Genomic DNA, 18,968 nt, shown 5'->3' with positions numbered 1-18,968 from the left:
TAGTAGAGATGATCGGGTCACGTGCCACTAGGGATCTGTCGCGTCACATTTACAATCACCCAAACAGATTTTATTGTTTGAATTTCGTAATGAAATTGACAGAATCTGAGAGCTGAGATTTTTTTATATCATTAAGTAACCTGCTCTGTCTAGTCTGTCGGTCTCCGTGTCCTCTTTGCTTCGCGATTTTTCTGTGCGTGAGAAAATGGATGTGTGTGAGAGCGTGTGAAAAGTATCAATCGCCGTCTCGCGGTGAATGCATGAGATTTGGCAGCTCTGTCATGACACTCTTCCTGATAGGACTCGGAGGCGCAGAATGTTGCTTGTTGGAGCTCAGCTTTGTGATGCTTTTGGTTTCGTTTTCGTTGCTAAACGTTTAAACATTGCTAAACATGTTTACAAAGTTTTGACGCATGAAAACTAGACTCATACCGAATTTTTACCATGTAAGTTTTAAGCTGGGTCAATGTGTCACGGGGCGAGTGAGCGAGAGACGAGGATTCAAGTGCAGAGGAGATTTAATTAACAAACACAGACAAAAATACAGAAAACTCAGAATTCAGATAATCAACAGACAGGAACATCAAAGACAGGTAACTCGGACAACGAACCAGCACAAGACTACAAACACAAGGAGGCTAAATAGGGGAACAAAGGAGGGTAACGAGACAGACAGGTGGGACAAATTAACCAATAATCAGATAACAAGATGGGAGGGGCTAGACAATAGACAGGAGAGCACATGGCACAAAACAACAAACACCCATGTGCAGCACAAGACAGAACAGACACGTGACATTACCCCCTCCTTAAGGAGCGGCTACCAGACGCTCCACTAGGGACGGGAGGGACAGACCAGGGCGGGACGGGAGGGACGGGAGGGACGGGGGGCCAGGTCCAAGAAGGGAAACAGAAACAGGGGGTAACAGACTCAAAGGGGCCAGGGTGACACAGACAGTACATCGGGGGAACAGGGCGAAGCAAACAGTCCATCGGGTGGCCGGGGCGAAACAAGCAGTACATCGGGTGGCCGGGGCGAAGCGAACAGACCGTCGGGTGGCCGGGGCGAAGCGAACAGACCGTCGGGTGGCCGGGGCGAAGCGAACAGACCGTCGGGCGGCCAGGGCGGAGACTTTCCCTCGGGCGGCCAGGGCGGAGACTTTCCCTCGGGCGGCCAGGGCGGAGACTTTCCCTCGGGCGGCCAGGGCGGAGACTTTCCCTCGGGCGGCCAGGGCGGAGACTTTCCCTCGGGCGGCCAGGGCGGAGACTTTCCCTCGGGCGGCCAGGGCGGAGACTTTCCCTCGGGCGGCCAGGGCGGAGACTTTCCCTCGGGCGGCCAGGGCGGAGACTTTCCCTCGGGCGGCCAGGGCGGAGACTTTCCCTCGGGCGGCCAGGGCGGAGACTTTCCCTCGGGCGGCCAGGGCGGAGACTTTCCCTCGGGCGGCCAGGGCGGAGACTTTCCCTCGGGCGGCCAGGGCGGAGACTTTCCCTCGGGCGGCCAGGGCGGAGACGACCCCTCGGGCGGCCAGGGCGGAGACGACCCCTCGGGCGGCCAGGGCGCAGGAACTGGAACAGACGCCAACGGCTCAGGCACTGGAACTGGCACCACCGGCTCAGGCACTGGAACTGGCACCACCGGCTCAGGCACTGGAACTGGCACCACAGGCTCAGGCACTGGAACTGGCACCACAGGCTCAGGCACTGGAACTGGCACCACAGGCTCAGGCACTGGAACTGGCACCACAGGCTCAGGCACTGGAACTGGCACCACCGGCTCAGGCACTGGAACTGGCACCACCGGCTCAGGCACTGGAACTGGCACCACCGGCTCAGGCACTGGAACTGGCACCACCGGCTCAGGCACTGGAACTGGCACCACCAGCTCAGGCACTGGAACTGGCACCACAGGCTCCGGTTCAGGAACAGACAAAGACACAGACAAAGACACAGACAAAGACACAGACAAAGACACAGACAAAGACACAGACAAAGACACAGACAAAGACACAGACACAGACACAGACACAGACAAAGACACAGACACAGACACAGGAACAGACACTGGCTCCGGCTCAGGAACAGGAACAGACACCACCGGCTCAGGAACAGGAACAGACACCACCGGCTCAGGAACAGGAACAGACACCACCGGCTCAGGAACAGGAACAGACACCACCGGCTCAGGCTCAGGAACAGACACCACCGGCTCAGGAACAGGAACAGACACCACCGGCTCAGGAACAGGAACAGACACCACCGGCTCAGGAACAGGAACAGACACCACCGGCTCAGGCTCAGGAACAGACACCACCGGCTCAGGCTCAGGAACAGACACCACCGGCTCAGGCTCAGGAACAGACACCACCGGCTCAGGCTCAGGAACAGACACCACCGGCTCAGGCTCAGGAACAGACACCACCGGCTCAGGCTCAGGAACAGACACCACCGGCTCAGGCTCAGGAACAGACACCACCGGCTCAGGCTCAGGAACAGACACAGGCTCGACGACGGCCATCTTGTCAGAGGACACAGGCTCGACAGGTGTGACGTGGACACTCTCGGCGGCGGCCATCTTGTCAGGGGACACAGGCTTGGCAGACGTGACGTGAACACTCGCGGCGGCGGCCATCTTGTCCGAAGACACAGGCTCGGCAGGCGTGACGTGAACAGGCTCGGCGGCGGCCATCTTGTCCGAAGACACAGGCTCGGCAGGCGTGACGTGAACAGTCTCTGTAGCGGCCATCTTGTCCGAAGACACAGGCCCGGCAGACGTGACGTGAACAGACTCGGCGGCGGCCATCTTGTCCGAAGACACAGGCCCGGCAGACGTGACGTGAACAGACTCGGCGGCGGCCATCTTGTCCGAAGACACAGGCTCGGCAGGCACCACCGGAACTGGGACCACCGGAACAATTATGGAGGGAACCCTTCTCCTCCTCCTGTGTCTTGAGACCACCGGAATTGGGACCACCGGACTCGGGACCACCGGAACTGGGACCACCGGAACTGGGACCACCGGAACTGGGACCACCGGAATAGTCACAGAGGAGGTCTTCCTTCTCCTCCTCCGTCTCCGGACCACCGGACCACCTCCTCCGATCTGATCACCGTCTGACATGGTGCTCTCCTCCTCCAAAGTCCTCTGAACACATCTGGAGAAATATTCAAATAGGGAAATGGAATTTCCCTTCTCCTCCTCTGAAGAAAAAATCTCGCTCCGCTGAATCCACATTTTGGCTGGTTCGTTCTGTCACGGGGCGAGTGAGCGAGAGACGAGGATTCAAGTGCAGAGGAGATTTAATTAACAAACACAGACAAAAATACAGAAAACTCAGAATTCAGATAATCAACAGACAGGAACATCAAAGACAGGTAACTCGGACAACGAACCAGCACAAGACTACAAACACAAGGAGGCTAAATAGGGGAACAACAAAGGAGGGTAACGAGACAGACAGGTGGGACAAATTAACCAATAATCAGATAACAAGATGGGAGGGGCTAGACAATAGACAGGAGAGCACATGGCACAAAACAACAAACACCCATGTGCAGCACAAGACAGAACAGACACGTGACACAATGTGTCCATTATTGTGATTATAATGATGATGATTATGATGTTTTTTATTAGTGTGGTTATTCGATTCAGTTTAAAGTTTGATGTTTCATTTTGGCCATTTGTATCATGTAAGATCCACATATTTAGACTAATTGAAAATGAATGTTTAGTAATATTTACCGCTCTGGAAAGCGTTTATCCCTGTGTTTGTGAGTGTGTCTGTGTGTGTCACATAAATCTTCTGTTTTCTCAACAGGTTTTTGAATCTTCTGTTGTTGCTGTTTTGCTTTATCAGTCATTGTGGTCAGTATCATTTTTCTTTGAAAATTGTAACAATTCTTAATTTCTAACACTCATTTCGATGTTAGGTAGGAATTCTAGGTAGAAAGAATTTTATTCTGTCTATATTTGCAGGAACCACTCCTGTATCTGTGACGGGGGAAAAAGGAGAAAGTGTCACACTAACATGTGAATCTGAGGCCAGAGAGATTACTCGTATTGTTTTAAGCAGTCAGTCAAAAATCATCCTTGTCTGTGGGAGTGAAAAATGTGAGAGTGAAAACAGCCGAGTATTTAAAGAAGGATCATGTGACGTCGTCATCAAGGATCTGATCTACAGTGACACTGGGAAATACATTTTGAGAGTCTATTACAGTAATGATCAGTCAAAGCCACACACCCTGGAGTATCATCTTCATATTCATGGTAAAGTCAAAACTGATCAAACCATCAACATGTGCTTTCTGGATGTCCTGATAATGATAGCAATGCAAACCAGCAAAGATAGTAAATGCCACACATCCCATCAAATATCCAGATTAATTGATTACAGTATGCTTTTCAGTAGCTTATTTTTTAAATGATTACATTTGGTCTCCTTAGTAAATTGTGCATATGGCATTGATTGACACCATTATTATAATTATTAATGTCTTTCTGTTTTTCCTCAGATGAGATCTCTGTGAAGAAAGGAGAGGATCTGAAGTTGGATGTTCTGTTGATCAACGCTGATAAAGTGGAGAGAAACTCTAGTGAAGGCTGGACAGAGGTGTGGACGAGAGGCGACAGAGTCCTGAATGATCGACTGACCGTCAGTTGCGAGACTCTGATCATTAATGAGTTTACAGTCACTGACACTGGAACATACAGAGTTCTGGACTCTAATAATGAAACCTTGATCACAGTCTCAGTCACAGGTGAGAGAAGATCAGTGGATGAGGAGAAATAATATTTCTAATACATCATGAGTGTGGATTTGTTCTCTTTCATACTGAAGCTAAACTTTATGACTAATCTTTTCATATCTTGTACAGAATCCATCTCAACAGGAAAACACAAAGGTAACACAGAAGAACAGTCAAGTAATAGGCTGTTTTAGAGTTTTTATTTTATACAGTGAGTTTAAAAATGTAAAATGTGTGCTCTCTTCCCAGCTTCACTCCATCCTGATCGAGAAAGTTGGAGTTGGTCAGAGAATCTGTTAGTGTTTATTGTGACTACTATATTTATTGGGTATATAGTGATTATGGCACTTCAAATTGTGTTGAGGATTGCTGGACTGTACTGATGAGGTATTTTCCTTGAGCGTCAAACAGATTGTCAACATATTTCTCCATCATATATATATATATATATATATATATATATATATATATATATATATATATATACACCAAGATTCTATGGGCCAGATTTACTAACAGCTTACTCCAGCGCAACTCTCTTTAGGCTTTAAAAAACTACTGTCAGGATTTACTTTTCAGACCCTGAAAAGATAGTAACTGAAAGCTTACCATTCCTAGTTCTTGAACTCAGAAATATATTTTTTTAGTAGAAAAAGAGTTCTAAAGTATTAATAGTAAAAACACAACTGAAAGCATTATATATATGTATATATATATATATATATATATATATATATTCTATATCTTAATATATATATAAAAAATTAGAACTCTTTTAAGATTTTTTTAATATATAGTTAAATTTCTATTTGATCTTTATTTTCCTGTTTATCACTGTGAAGCTGCTTAATATTCAACGATATTATTGATGTGACTGCTTTGAAACAACCTGTTCTGTCAAAAGCTCTAGAAATATATGTGACTTGACTATGGATTGAGGAAGGTTGGAATCCACAACTATACGACTATACATATTTTAAAACACTATGAATCATACACTTGCTGCCTTAAAGGGTTAAAAAACTGGACATCACACTACTAGAGTATGTACGTTGTCCCGAGCTCAACACACTCAGGCAGAAACACATCCCCGTTACTAGACACACGACATATGAAAACAATGCGTTCTAAAATTATAACAAAATCTCCTCCAACTGGATATAATTATTCCCTGATTAAGCTAAAAAAATCTGTCAATAATACACTATGAGATTTTCTGTGAGATCTCTCAGCTCAGTCCTGTAGTCTGGCTCGGACTTCAGCAACGACTACATTGTGTCAAGTTTTTAAAAAATTTTCCGAACTTAAAAACAAATAAGACAAACTATCACATTCAACTTTTGAAGTTAACTCAACTAATCTGCTCTAATTAAAGTCAACTTAAATACTTTTGTTCATCTAATAAATAACAGGTAGTATTATGGACTTTTTTTCATTTAGCTGCAAACAGCTGCAATCCTTATTCTTTCATCTCCATGTCTGATTTCCAAAGCAAACTACATGAAATTAACATTACTTTAAGCCAGTAAATGCAAAGCAATACTAATCTTTTTAATTATAGTTACCACATTTTTTTTTTTTTTTTAATTGATAAACATGAAATTGTATAACTCCAGATAAGTTGGGACAACATTTTAACTTAAGTAAGGTCAACTTAAGGTCAAGGTTAAGTAAGGTCAACAAAACATTTGTTAGCAACATGTTTAGAGTATTCTTATTTAGTTCACGCAAGATAATAAACTGACTTTGTTCAAGCTACTTTTCTACATTTGTTTGAAGAACATTTTGCAAGTTGATTTTTTTTACAGTGCATTGTCCACTCATTCAGACTGTAAACTGGGTTAAAAGTCAGTGTATTCCAGCCTTAAATTGATTTCATTGTGTTGAGATTTTTTGACAACTGTATGTATTTGTATTTAACTACAAAAATAATTAAACAACATTTGTAAGTAATATGTTGGTATGCATTTTTATGTATATATGCATTTTTGTATTATATATTGTATTTTATATATATATATATATATATATATATATATATATATATATATACATATATACATATATATATATATATATATATATTCTAATATGGTGAAATAGAGGATGTTTCAAGAGTTTACTTCTGTTGCATTTGCTTAAAAAATAAAACTGAATCTTGTTTAAAATAAGCTTCAGTCGCGCTGAACATTACGCAGAGCCGCATGTGACACTCAGCACTTACAGTGATTTATCATCTCACTCTCTAATTTACCACCTGTACTATTTTGGTGTCTTGTAGTTCTAAATTGGTGCATTTGCATAATATCACTTTTATTAAATATATGGTGTAAGCTGTAAAACATTCAGGCGTCATTATGCAATCCAGTAACACTCAAAACATTGTCATCGTATTTTAGTATAGTACATTTTGGCAACTACTATTGCTGCTTTTGAACCATAATTTTAATCACAAATCATGCATAAATATTATGACTTTAAAAGTCATAAATATGAGATAAAAAGTTGGAATTATGATTTGAAAAGTCGAAATTATGACTCAAAAATGTATAATTATGACATAAGCCAAAATGACTCAATGTTACATCTGTCAGCTGCGGTGCCTTTCTGTTCCAGCAGATGCGGTCTCGTCCCTCACTGTCTCCATAGACAATGCTCAATATTAGTTTACTGGTTTCAGTCTTGTTAATCATATCATAACCCTGTCTATTTAAATGCATCATCTCCCTGTTCTCTGTGTTCCTGTGCCCTGTCATTGTTTGGACTGATTACCCTGTGCTTTTGACCACTGCCTGTTATACGGATTATGATCTTGGATTTTCCCAATAAAAACTGCATTTGGATTCTCAACCTTTGGATGCAATCAGGGATAATAAGTCCAGGCAGAGAGTTATGGGAAATGTAGTTTCATTAGGGAATGACAATAGTCCGGGGTGGAGTGCCCTCTGGTGGTAATGATGGGCACTCTTACTGGTAATCTTGAATGACTGGTATGGACTATGACTTCGGATTAGACTAGATTATAAACTGCATTTGGATCCTCATTCTCTGCTGAACTCTGTGTTTCCACCACCAAATCATTATGTATATGCAAATTATAGACCAATTTCCAACCTGCCATTTCTATCTAAAATTCACTAAAAATCTGTCTTTATACAGTTGCTGAATTACTTGCACATTCATTCCGTCTCTGATATTTTTCAGTCTGGCTGAACCCTTCACAACACTGAGTCTGCTCTTTTAAAAGTTTTTAATGATATTTTAATGACTACAGGCGCTGAAGACACTATGATGGCTTTAGTGCTATTAGACTTCAGATGGCTTTTGACTTTGTAGATCACAGTACTCTTGTATCTCGGCTGGAACGTGTGATTGGTATCACAGGTACGGTACTCAAACGGTTCCAGTCATTCTTATCTAGGCCTAATAGAAGTTTTCAGTTAGCTTAGGTGCTCATTTATTCTCGGCAGGGATAGATATTCTCATTATACATGCTACACTTGGGATCAATTATAAGTAAATTTGGTGTGTCGTACCTCTGTTATGCTGATGCCACCCAACTCTACATACCTGTAAAACATAAAGATAACAACAGTTTAGAAGTTCAATGACTATGATGAAGAAATCTTGATCACAGTCACAGGTGAGAGAAGCTCGATATGTGGAAATATTATTATTTTTAAACATTTGGATAGCTGAACACTAACGTGCAATGACAAAAGAGACACGGCTTACTTTTCAAGCAATTTTTCAGAGTATTTAAAAAGGTTTGCAGCATGGTAAATAAATATAATATTGTGTTTTTGACAGAAAAAAACAAACAAAAAACAAATGGGCCTATGTAGCGCATACAGTAAGTCTAATTTTAGCATAACATCCAGAAAAAGGCAAATAAAGTGAAATGTTTACAAAAAAACTTAGCTATAACCCAGGCTATTTTAGTTCCCCTCACTCCACAACAAGATTTTTAAATTTAACGTTATAGGCAATTCAGAAAAACAATATAAGTAGCGTAGCCTATAACGTCAAGCCAGAACGAATTCATCTAAGGCTACTGAAACCGAAGCAGTTCTTTCTCTTATTTGGGTATATTCCTCCCAAGGGATCCCAGCGCAATCCTCGACGTCACTGAATGAAGGAATGCCTTTTCTGCAGGTGTTTTCAACATAGAGTTTTTACTGACTGTAAATCACGTGACCCGAGAATCAGCCGGTGTGTGACGAGATACTATCAGATTTGTTTTCATTGATTTTTCTTTATTTGTCACCGCTCGCTAATCGTGCAATAATTAATGACGTTTTGACGCCTGATTAAAAGACTCAAGCAGATTTATCATGTAAGTTTTCATGTTTTAAAATATCCCGTCTGCGTGTTTTTGTTATTACTTGTTGTCTAATCGCGCTTTTGATGCGGAAATGAGTGAGCAGGATTACCATTACTGTGATTATGATAATGATTGTTATTAGCCTAGTGGGGTTATTAATATAATTATTAGATTATCACTAAATTTCTAAACCTTGTTGTTTGTGTATTGAGTTAGACTAATCCTTTTCAGTAGCCTATTACACAGGAGCAATTTATTAAAGCAAAGATTCATGTTATAGTTTGATGTTTCTTATTAGGCTAGTCATTTTTATCATGTAAGATGCACATGTTAAATATTCATACTAAATGAAAGTGAATGTTTAGTCATATTTTACCGCTCAGGAAAGCATTTTATCCCTGTATAAATGTCTTTGTGATTATTAGCCTGTATCTGTGACATAAACCGGCTCTTCTGTTTCTCATCAGGTTCAGATGGTTGAATCTGCTTCTGCTGTTGTTTTGCATTATCAAATATAGAGGTCAGTATCATATTTGTTTATAAATTGTAGCAATTCTTGATCTCCAGTTCCAGGTAGAGTTATTGTAGTCGATTGTGTCTCTGTCGTGTCACTCAGCCAAGAGACTTTGGTTGATGGTGGAAATTCCCCAGCATATTACATTATCATTTACCACATCCAGACTTAATCCAGTTCATTCCAGTTCATTCGTCTGTTTGCTTGCAAAGGCCAATAAGAAATACTGTTTTAATGGGTGAACAAGCTAAGAAAGTGAGATGATTAATTTATATTGTCTGTATTTGCAGAAACCACCAATGTAGGAAACATCTCTATACATGTGACGGGACAAAAAGGAGAAAACGCCACCCTGCCCTGTAATATTGAGGCCATTTTCCGTCTTATTTTAACCAGTCAGTCAAAAAACATCCTTGTCTGTGAGAATAAAGAATGTAAGACTGAAAATGACCGAGTGTTTAAAAAAGGATCATGTGACATCATCATCAAGGATCTGATCTACAGTGACGCTGGGAAATACATTTTAAAAGTCCATTACACTAATACTCTGGAGCCACAAATCAGGGAATACCATCTTCAAATTCATGGTAAAGTCAAAACTGATCAAATCATCAGCTTTCCTTCAGTGATTGTGCTGGTATTTCATGAATTCCTGTAATCAGAGACATTGAATGTGTCGCATATCGCTTATTCAGATTAATCATCTTCAATATGGGGTTTTCTAATGTCTTGCATTTGAATATTGGAATATAATACCATAGATTGCATTTGTTCCACTTAAATCTATATATGTGTTTATGGCCTTGCCTGACTGACACCATTATAACAATAATTGAGGATAAAGTGTCTTTCTGTTTCTCCTCAGATGATATTTCTGTGAAGAAAGGAGAGCAGCTGAAGTTGGATGTTCTGTTGTCCAACGCCTATAAAGTGGAGAGAAACTCTAGTGAAGGCTGGACAGAGGTGTGGACGAGAGGTCACGGGGTCAACAGTGATCGACTGACTGATCGAGATGGAAATCTGACCATTAATGAGTTTACAGCCAATGACACTGGAACATACAGAGTTCTGGACTCTAATAATGAAACCTTGATCACAGTCACAGTCACAGTCACAGGTGAGAGAAGATCAGTGAATGAGGAGAAATATTTGAGCTGATTTTACAGCTGAGGTTTATTCATCACGATTTGAACAGCAAATGGTAAATTATACGACTGAAGTTCCTGATATACTCACGGCGAAGTTCTTTTTCGTTCTTCGTTTAGGGGTCAAACGAAGTTTATTAAAGGTCCCATTCCATGGATTATTTTATTATTTTATAATGTTTCCTGGGGTGCCCTTATAATGTTAGTATGTTTTTTAGATCAAATTTTTTTGTAATTTAGAAATAAAAGGCATTTTTCCTAGCCTGATTTCATCACCTGATTTGAACGCTCTGTTTGAAGGGGCGTGTCTGCTGTGAGACTTCAGTGTAAACGCCCACTGCTGTGATTGGCTGCTGTGAGACTTCAGTGTAAACGCCCTCTGCTGTGATTGGCTGACATGCTTGCATATGAAATATCTGGCATTACATGTGGAACTATCTGGAAAACTTTTACTATTACAGCTATTATACGTTTTTACTATTACAGCTATCGGAATTAACGAATCGTGAGAAGTTTTTTAAGTATTTAGATCTATTTCAATCACATAAAATGTTGCAGTGATGACAGCCTGTTGATCGCGTGAAAAAAGATCTTAACATTGCAACGCAGTTTCTGCACTCTCACTAATGATTTCACCAATGCAAACATGAGGTATATAAATACAGTAAGAGATTCGTTGTGCAGTGTAACAGCGTCATTGATTTCATAACGAGTTTTGGCAAGTGTCCAGATAAACTCGCGCTGTGTGATTGACAGCTTGGGCGATTGGAAAGGGATTGTTCTTTGATCGCTTTCTGTATATTAATCACAGTTTAAGTACGATTATTTTCGTCCTACTAAGAGAAACGATGTGAAGTTGATCGCTACTTCCATAGTAAATCACTACTTACCGCTTGCTGGAATATAGTTGAAATAGTCCCCTTCGTCAGTATGAAACGCTGAGAGAAGTCTGCTTGATATTATCCCAGGTTAGAAAAACAGTCCGTGGTAATATGGACAGAGCAAACTAACAACTTCGAATTAAACTTTTGCGGTATCCGATTATAGATAAACATCAACCACGTCTGTTGACATTTCGCCATCAATACGCCTGTGTTCCTGTGGGCGGAGTTTAGTCTAAACACGGTTCTGGTGATGTCACTAAAGCAGGATGTAGAGGGGTGTAGTCCAATCCAGGCGTTTTTTGTAGGCGACTTCTGTTAAATAAAATATCTCGCTTGGTATTGAACTTTGAGCTTTATAATTTTACAGATATTATTTATACTCTAACAACAACATTACACACTAACTAAAGTTTGAAACATGGGATCACGAAGAACGGGACCTTTAATGTGTGAGGAGCGATATACTGTTATCGAACATCTGACGCCCACACTGCTGAGAGAAGCGTTTATATGAATATATGAATATGTGCTCTCCAGTGTGTTCATGTTTTCAGACATCTCACTGAACAGGTCAAATGAGCCAGAAAAGATTTTCATGTGAAAGAAGGTGTAAACATACAGTCAAACCAAAAATTATTCAGACTATTTTTACTAGTGTGTGCAGGACACTATAGTTAATTTATGAAAGTGAGGATAGCTAAATAAAGTAAACTGTGACATATTATACACAAACATTCTTCATACAGTGACTACCAGTAAAATGTATACAGATATGGGACCAAAAACGATTCAGACACTTTTTGAGCATGTTTGGCTCAAAGTTATCTGACATTATTAAGATGAATTTGTTCTGACACAGTTTAAAGTTCTTGACATATTTTATTACCATTTTCTAAACTATAGTGAATAAACTGTGACAATGTGAGAAATGTTGAAGGTGTCTGATTATATTTTGGTCTGACTGTATATATTACGTAATCACCACGCACCAATGGCAGTACAAAGGTATTTACCAGCCGAAGCGAAATTTTCCAGAAGGTTCGCTTTGGCAAGCTGTTTCGAACTCGGCCTGATTTTGTTCGAAATAACGTCACATCAGTTTGTTTCTTCGATTTCGCTTGAAGTATATCGGGGGCCTTAACCTTTCAATCTCCTCTACAGAATCCAGAACAGACTCCGGCTCACCAGGAGAACGCACGGATGACACTGAACATAGTAAGTAGAACAGGAGGCATTGAGAGCTTTACAAAATCTTTAATGGGTAACTCTCGCCAAAATGCAACCTAGGGTCTTTTTGTTAGTCTACTCGAGGCAAACATTAGTTTAAAAGCATAATTAGGATGGAAACACCACTTTTAAGTTTGACTGTATTTTAGCTTTCAGTCAAATTGCCTTTTGAATGGGAGTGAATGGGGCACTTCTATGATAGCATCAAAAATCGCTATTTTTAAAGTGTCACCAGGGGCTCTACACATGAACTGCAGCATTGAGAACATTCTTTGTGTACACAGAGTTTACTAAAAAGAAAGATTTTGAACAAGCCAGCATTTTGTCAGTCAAAAATAGTCGATCTCCGAATGCAACGTAACAGGGAGGAGAGTAAAGATGGAAAGCTCCTAAAGCGTCATTCCATATAAATTCACGGATAATTTGTTGTTTTGTCGTTAGTGAAAATCAATATTGACCTTGTATTTGAAAAAGGATGCTTAAATAAGAAACAATATTCACAGTCAGTTCATTCACATTCAGAAATCGGCTATTTTTGTCTGTCAAAATGCCGGCTAACACACAGCTACAGTGAGTTTTCAATGCTGGAGTTCATGTGTAGAGCCCCTGGTGATACTTCCAGCAAAGTTTCATGTTGTGTCGAGCCTTCTTAGTGTTTTAAAAATAGCGATTTTTAATGCTATCATAGTCGTGCCCCATTCACTCCCATTCACATTTGACCAAAAATGAAAGTACGGTCAAACTAAAAAGTGGCGTTTCCATCCTAATTATGCTTTCAAATGAAAGTTTGAAAGTTTTCCTCGGGTAGATCAACAAAAAGACCGTAGGTTGCATTTTGGCGAGAGTTACACTTTATGCAGTGAAATTAAAAAAGCATTTAAAAAGTTCTCTTCCCACCTTCCTCCTTCCAGCTGCAGTGTATTGGTTCTGGAGTGTTGGACTGCCTGTGATTCTGCTGGCTCTGGTGGGTGTGATTGTCTTTGTTGTCATCAAGAAACCCCAGTGTCTGAATAGACTTTACTCGCTGCCGCCGGATCAGAATGCAGGCCTGTAATAATCTCTCCTGAGGGCCCGTGCGGAGCGAGATTAAACTGTAAAGTGGCCCAGAACATCCAGAGACTTGTAATTCACCTTCAGAGTCAACAGGTTTACAGAGGATTCTGTCAACATACTGAATATCTGCAGCTGTGTGATCCATATCATCTACAATAATATCAGAATTATTGAATTATTATTGTTTAATGATGTGGAATCAGACATTATTGAGTCACTCATTTTGAAAAAACAGCCCTTGATAGTGCACACTTTCACTGTGTGATGTAGACTAGCAGAATACAGTCAGAATGACCCTGGAACTCAAGATATGCAAAAAAAATACCCCTGTATGAGTCTTACATTTATATATATATAATATAGTTAAAGAGGTCATCGGATGCCCATTTTCCACAAGTTGGTGTGATTCTTTAGGGTGTTCATGTAAAGTTTGTTACATACTTAAAACTCCTCAATGGTTGTGTAAAACAACACCCTTTTACCTCCTCTAAAACAGCTCTGTCCACATGCAGCGACCCGTTTCAGTGCATGTCTCTTTAAATGATAATGAGCAACTTCTCCCCCCACCCCTCTCTCTTCCATGGGGGGAGTGGACACAAGACAAGTAAAGTGATGCCTTGGTGGACAGTACACTACGGAGCCCCTAAAGGGACGTGTTGGTGGAAAAAGTTTGTGATGGGAGAATTTTTTTAAAAATGTTTAATCAAATCTTTTGCGTTCCCACGCAAAACTTTGTTTATATTTGTTTATATACGCAAAACTTCCTTTATATTTGAGTCCAAGTTCAAATACTGAAACGCTACATTAATGTACGTAGCTCTTTATTTTTTATCCCATTCTAATTTTTTTCCACCCCCACGTCCCTTTAGGGGCTCCGTAGTGTACAAATGTATGAGGGCGGACATATGCTAATATGGGAAATATGCTAATACAGGAAATATGCTAATACGGGACAGTCCGTCAGCGGTCGTGGGCGGAGCATGAGACACATCTGATTGTGTCTTACTATTCTAACTGAAATTATTGATTAAATGAAAGAATTTGTCATAAAAGATGATGCATGCATCTAGGTTAGGAAAATATCCATGCAAAGAAAAGAAAAACCCTTGGAAATAAATTTAAGGGAGACAATATCAGCTTGATATATGAAGACTAAAAGTTGAGTCAGGCCTAAACCAGTTAAGACAAACCAGCACAAAAACTCTCCGACAAATAACGTCATATTATCGTTATCAACAAAATCCCAGAAAATATCGAGATATCGTATGTGCCTAACAGTAAAGGTCTTGAAAAAAATACTTAGTATGTTTGCTTTGTATAAATGTCTTTAAATAAGTGTAAAGATGAGGAAGAGCGCGTCCAAAGTTGAGTCTGTGCTCCTGCCAAGCTGTTTTTCCAATATTAAACTTCTTTAGAGTTTTTCCCCTTGCTGTTGTTGCCTTTAACCGACCACTAGGGGATTTAAAGATGTCAAACTGTGCAACAAGCATTTTTTTTTTACATGTGTTGTAAAACAATTTTTGATAACATTTTGACTGTAATATTCTGTTGGTTTTTAATGACCTATTTTTAAATGAAATGGAATTTTTAAGATATTCAAACTCAGGAAAAAACATTATTTTCAGGTATAAAAATGAACTTTAGCCGCTCTAAACATTATGCAGAGCCTTATGTGCTGCTCGGAAGCCAAGAGAAGCACAGTGTTTGATGGACTTTACACTCCTTTTGCATAAACCAAATTGATTAATATTGTGTGTTTTCTGCTGTCCTCATTACCTCACTGTGACTGTGAAGTTTTTAATCATCTAATATGTCCAAATGTGAGCAGTCATGTCTTCTGAGGTCAGATATTGTGGTTTTTGCACTATTCTGCTTTGAAGGGATATTGCAGATCAAGCTGTTTGTCATCTGTGAAATGTTGATTATTGTAGATCTAGTGAAAGTGATGATACAGCTCTCCAGTACTACGGTGATCCCTTTAAAACTATGTGAATTAAACATGTCTTCATCATTTCAGTATGCTATGTCTACAGTATCTCTCAGAATCAATTCATCATGTTGAGTATTGTAGGTTTTAGGTTTATGGTCCTTTTGTTTTCATTCAGTTGTTTTCTGTTGCTCAGTATTGCTTTGCTCAGGGTATAAGAGGGAAATGAACTGTTGATATGGTCACTTGATACAGTATATTGTTCCCGTCTGTATTTAAATGTGTAACTTAATAAATAAGTGCCTCCTTGAAAAGTTTTGAGCATCTTTCCGTTCATCACTGATGTTTCTCACCTTTCAGAATTGCAGCGTAAGCTTCCTGTCTCACATTACCTCAGAAAACATAGACTTCCTCCTTCAGTAGAAAACACATGTGCAGTAATGCAGTGACATGTGAACTGAGAAGAGACATCATTTGTGTTTGTACATTTTTGTAAAGAACTTTTTATGTAATCTGGTCAAAATAATTAATTAATCTCCTGGAATAGACCTTAACTTGTATGAAACCTGTAATATTTATGATCATGGACTCAAATCTACACACACTTATAGCCAAGTTTTGCTCACCAAGTGTTTTTGCAAGCTAAATTAAACCACATATAACACATTTTTGAGATGTTAAAAGATGTGTACAGGATACAATGAAAACAACAGCGTTCATAATGTTTATTATAAGGGGAAAGGTACTAATATGCAATAGTTAATACTAATAGTTGCAACACTTGAACTGATAGAGACTATTATTCAATGCTTTATATTTCTCTAACGGAAGTGGAAACTCTGTGTGGTGTCTCTGCATTGATCTGAAACCTATTGTTTGATCAACACCTTTACGAACGACAGACACAATGGAGAAAGTCATTTTCTTCTGTGTATTTTCTTGTTGGATTATGCAAATCACATCCAGTGGTAAATATATTCTATTTCAAACATTCATGAAATTAACATATCAATCTCAAATACAATAACCATAAACATAGTCTAAAAGAATGTGTGTTTATCTATTTGTCAGCAGGAGGATCTTCTGATGTGAGAGTTCAGATGGGAGAAGACATCACTCTGAACTGCAGCATGAGAAACAGATATGAAGTCGCCTGGTATCATCTCAGATCTGAAGAGCTCGTTCTGCTGATTTCTGCTGAGAAGGACAAACTCGGGAGAAAACTCCTGATCAACTACAATCCAAACAGCAATCGCATGGAAATAACAGCAGACAGTTGGGTCACCAGAGTCTCTTTAACTATTTCTGGAGTAACAGAATCAGATTCAGGACTTTATTTCTGTGGAATAAAGTCTGACGCTCCAGAGATGTTCTTCGACAAACCCATCAGACTGGAGATTGAGGGTAACAGATTTCAGTTTTTAAGTACAAACTAGTCAATGTAGTAGGGAGTGGGTAAGATGAGCCACTCAAGACGAGATCTGAACATGATTTTTGTTTTAGTGGTTTGTGCCTGAGAGCAACACATGAGTAGATATATAAACTTAGCACTAGACTTTGCTTAACTAACCCAAATTTTACAGTTAATTGAGGCAATTAAAAAATGGTCATAAAGCAGGTTTTTGTGTGTGTGTTCATATATTTCTGGATAAACATATCATATATTCACAGGTCTTTTTGTAATAGAAGAGACGAAAACAGAAGTTGAAATCACAGGTAAAGTTTTGCTTGTTATCTTGTTTGTTTAATTGATTTTTCTATTTGTTGAATAACTCCTCTGTCTCTGTAGATGGAGTGACGGTGACGGAACGTGTGTTGATGTTCGGTGGTGTTGGACTGGCTGTGTTTGTGTTTTTTCTGACTACAGTCATCGCAGGAGGAATCATTTACCATCGTGGACAGCAGAAAGGATGGAGAGCAGCAAAACGTGCATCTATAATGAGCTACAAATCAGCTAAATGACACATTTATGTGCTTTATTTGACAACTTAAGCTTTACACTGCCACTAAAATAAGCATCGCTTTCGGGAAACACAAATGACAACAGACAACTTTGCCTCAGATTCTTTTCCTGTTTATCAGATTTCACTTTAGGAACTGAGAACTGAAACGTAAAACTCAGAGAAACTGAGATGTTGTGGTAAAGGTCGCCTTTATTCAGCACCACTGAAACTTGTGGTGATTATTCAGGTTTGTGTTATTCAGTAAATGTTCAGTTAAATGTCAAAGTGCTGTCTTTAATGCAGTGTTTGTTAATTCAATATCAATGAACAATATGCATGCTAGAGTTTTGTAGAGAACAAGCCAATGTCCTTTTTTTCAAAGCAAACAGTTTCTTCTTAATGCAAACAAAAGCTTTAATATCATCAGACCAGCAGGACTCGTAATAAAAATGAACATTGTGTCTGGCTATATCTTTAGATATTATATATTTTTCTAGAGGAGCATTAATATGTACATATAAGCTGTTTTCAAGAGAAAATATAAATGTAAATCTCTTCTGTGGCACATAAAGCTTGATTTAATAAAAATGTCAACAGATTTCAGAGAAAAGGTTTCTTATCATTGTCATGCAATGCAGAATAATGATTTCCTGTCTGACTGCGTTATGTTTATGCAACTAAAACCACAAAATATGAGGGAAGGGTGATAACAATATGCCATGCTGACTCTAGAAGGGCAAATAAAGTAGTGTGTGTGTATACTGCGGAAACCAGCACCTTCCTCTGGTACGAGCGGTTTGGTCTCCTTTTATGCTCAAAGAAAGGGTTTGTGCCAATGACACTGGCAGCTTGAGATACAGGGGAGTGGCCAGACTCATGCAGGACTCCACATCACACTCTAAAAAATGCTGGGTTGTTTCAACCCATGTTTGGGTCAAAGGTGGACAAACCCAACAGTAAATTATTACAAATTTAATATGGTTTGTCCACACTTTCAGAAAAAAGGTTCAAAAGCTGTCACTGGGACGGTACCCTTTAAAAAGGTGCTACCATTTAGGTATTGATAAGAACTCTTTAGGTACAAATGTGTAGCTTATGAAGGGTTTTCTCTGGGGCGTGTTTCCCCGAAAGCATCGTTAGCCAACTATGGTCGCAAGTTCAGTCGTTATCAGCAGTTCAACGAGTCGTGTTTCCAGAAACCATCA

The 18,968-nt window shown here is 39.9% G+C and overlaps 2 protein-coding genes and 1 long non-coding RNA gene across 4 annotated transcripts; all 3 read left to right on the top strand.

Moving 5' to 3' along the window:
* The first annotated feature begins 327 nt into the window (after window positions 1–327).
* Window positions 328–4,210, top strand: LOC307163786. The gene is made up of 3 exons (XR_013822143.1): window positions 328–446; window positions 3,819–3,865; window positions 3,977–4,210. It is a non-coding gene; the product is annotated as an uncharacterized lncRNA (long non-coding RNA).
* A 4,713-nt stretch (window positions 4,211–8,923) lies between these two features.
* Window positions 8,924–14,513, top strand: LOC307163733 (uncharacterized protein). The gene is made up of 6 exons (XM_079879953.1): window positions 8,924–9,082; window positions 9,538–9,590; window positions 9,875–10,171; window positions 10,450–10,701; window positions 12,775–12,828; window positions 13,752–14,513. Coding segments are annotated over exons 1-6 (801 nt in total). The 5' UTR covers window positions 8,924–9,080; the 3' UTR covers window positions 13,895–14,513.
* Window positions 14,514–16,258: 1,745 nt separating this feature from the next.
* On the top strand, window positions 16,259–18,369 carry LOC307163762 (uncharacterized protein). Of its 2 annotated transcripts, none has more exons than XM_079879994.1 (4): window positions 16,259–16,788; window positions 16,892–17,224; window positions 17,492–17,536; window positions 17,610–18,369. In XM_079879994.1, exons 1-4 carry the CDS (start codon window positions 16,728–16,730, stop codon window positions 17,780–17,782), a joined length of 612 nt encoding a protein of 203 aa, XP_079736120.1. In that variant the 5' UTR covers window positions 16,259–16,727; the 3' UTR covers window positions 17,783–18,369. The 2 variants fall into 2 exon arrangements, with proteins under 2 accessions (XP_079736120.1, XP_079736121.1); XM_079879995.1 differs by having other exon boundaries at window positions 16,677–16,788; window positions 17,688–18,365.
* Window positions 18,370–18,968: the final 599 nt, after the last annotated feature.

This window comes from Squalius cephalus, assembly GCF_949319135.1.
Source record: "Squalius cephalus genome assembly, chromosome: 8".
In the NCBI taxonomy this organism is placed as follows: Eukaryota; Metazoa; Chordata; class Actinopteri; order Cypriniformes; family Leuciscidae; genus Squalius; species Squalius cephalus.
The sequence above is the reverse complement of the archived record's forward strand: the minus strand, read 5'-3'. Positions and strand labels throughout refer to the sequence as shown.

What these genes read in the sequence shown, in the direction of transcription:
- LOC307163733 (XM_079879953.1), top strand. An exon ending in TTGCATTATCAAATATAGAG is followed by an intron (nt 9,591 to 9,874) that starts GTCAGTATCATA and finishes CTGTATTTGCAG; the next exon opens with AAACCACCAATGTAGGAAAC. An exon ending in ATACCATCTTCAAATTCATG is followed by an intron (nt 10,172 to 10,449) that starts GTAAAGTCAAAA and finishes GTTTCTCCTCAG; the next exon opens with ATGATATTTCTGTGAAGAAA.
- LOC307163762 (XM_079879994.1), top strand. Translation starts at nt 16,728, where the DNA reads ATGGAGAAAGTCATTTTCTTCTGTGTATTTTCTTGTTGGATTATGCAA. An exon ending in TATGCAAATCACATCCAGTG is followed by an intron (nt 16,789 to 16,891) that starts GTAAATATATTC and finishes TCTATTTGTCAG; the next exon opens with CAGGAGGATCTTCTGATGTG. An exon ending in AACAGAAGTTGAAATCACAG is followed by an intron (nt 17,537 to 17,609) that starts GTAAAGTTTTGC and finishes CTGTCTCTGTAG; the next exon opens with ATGGAGTGACGGTGACGGAA.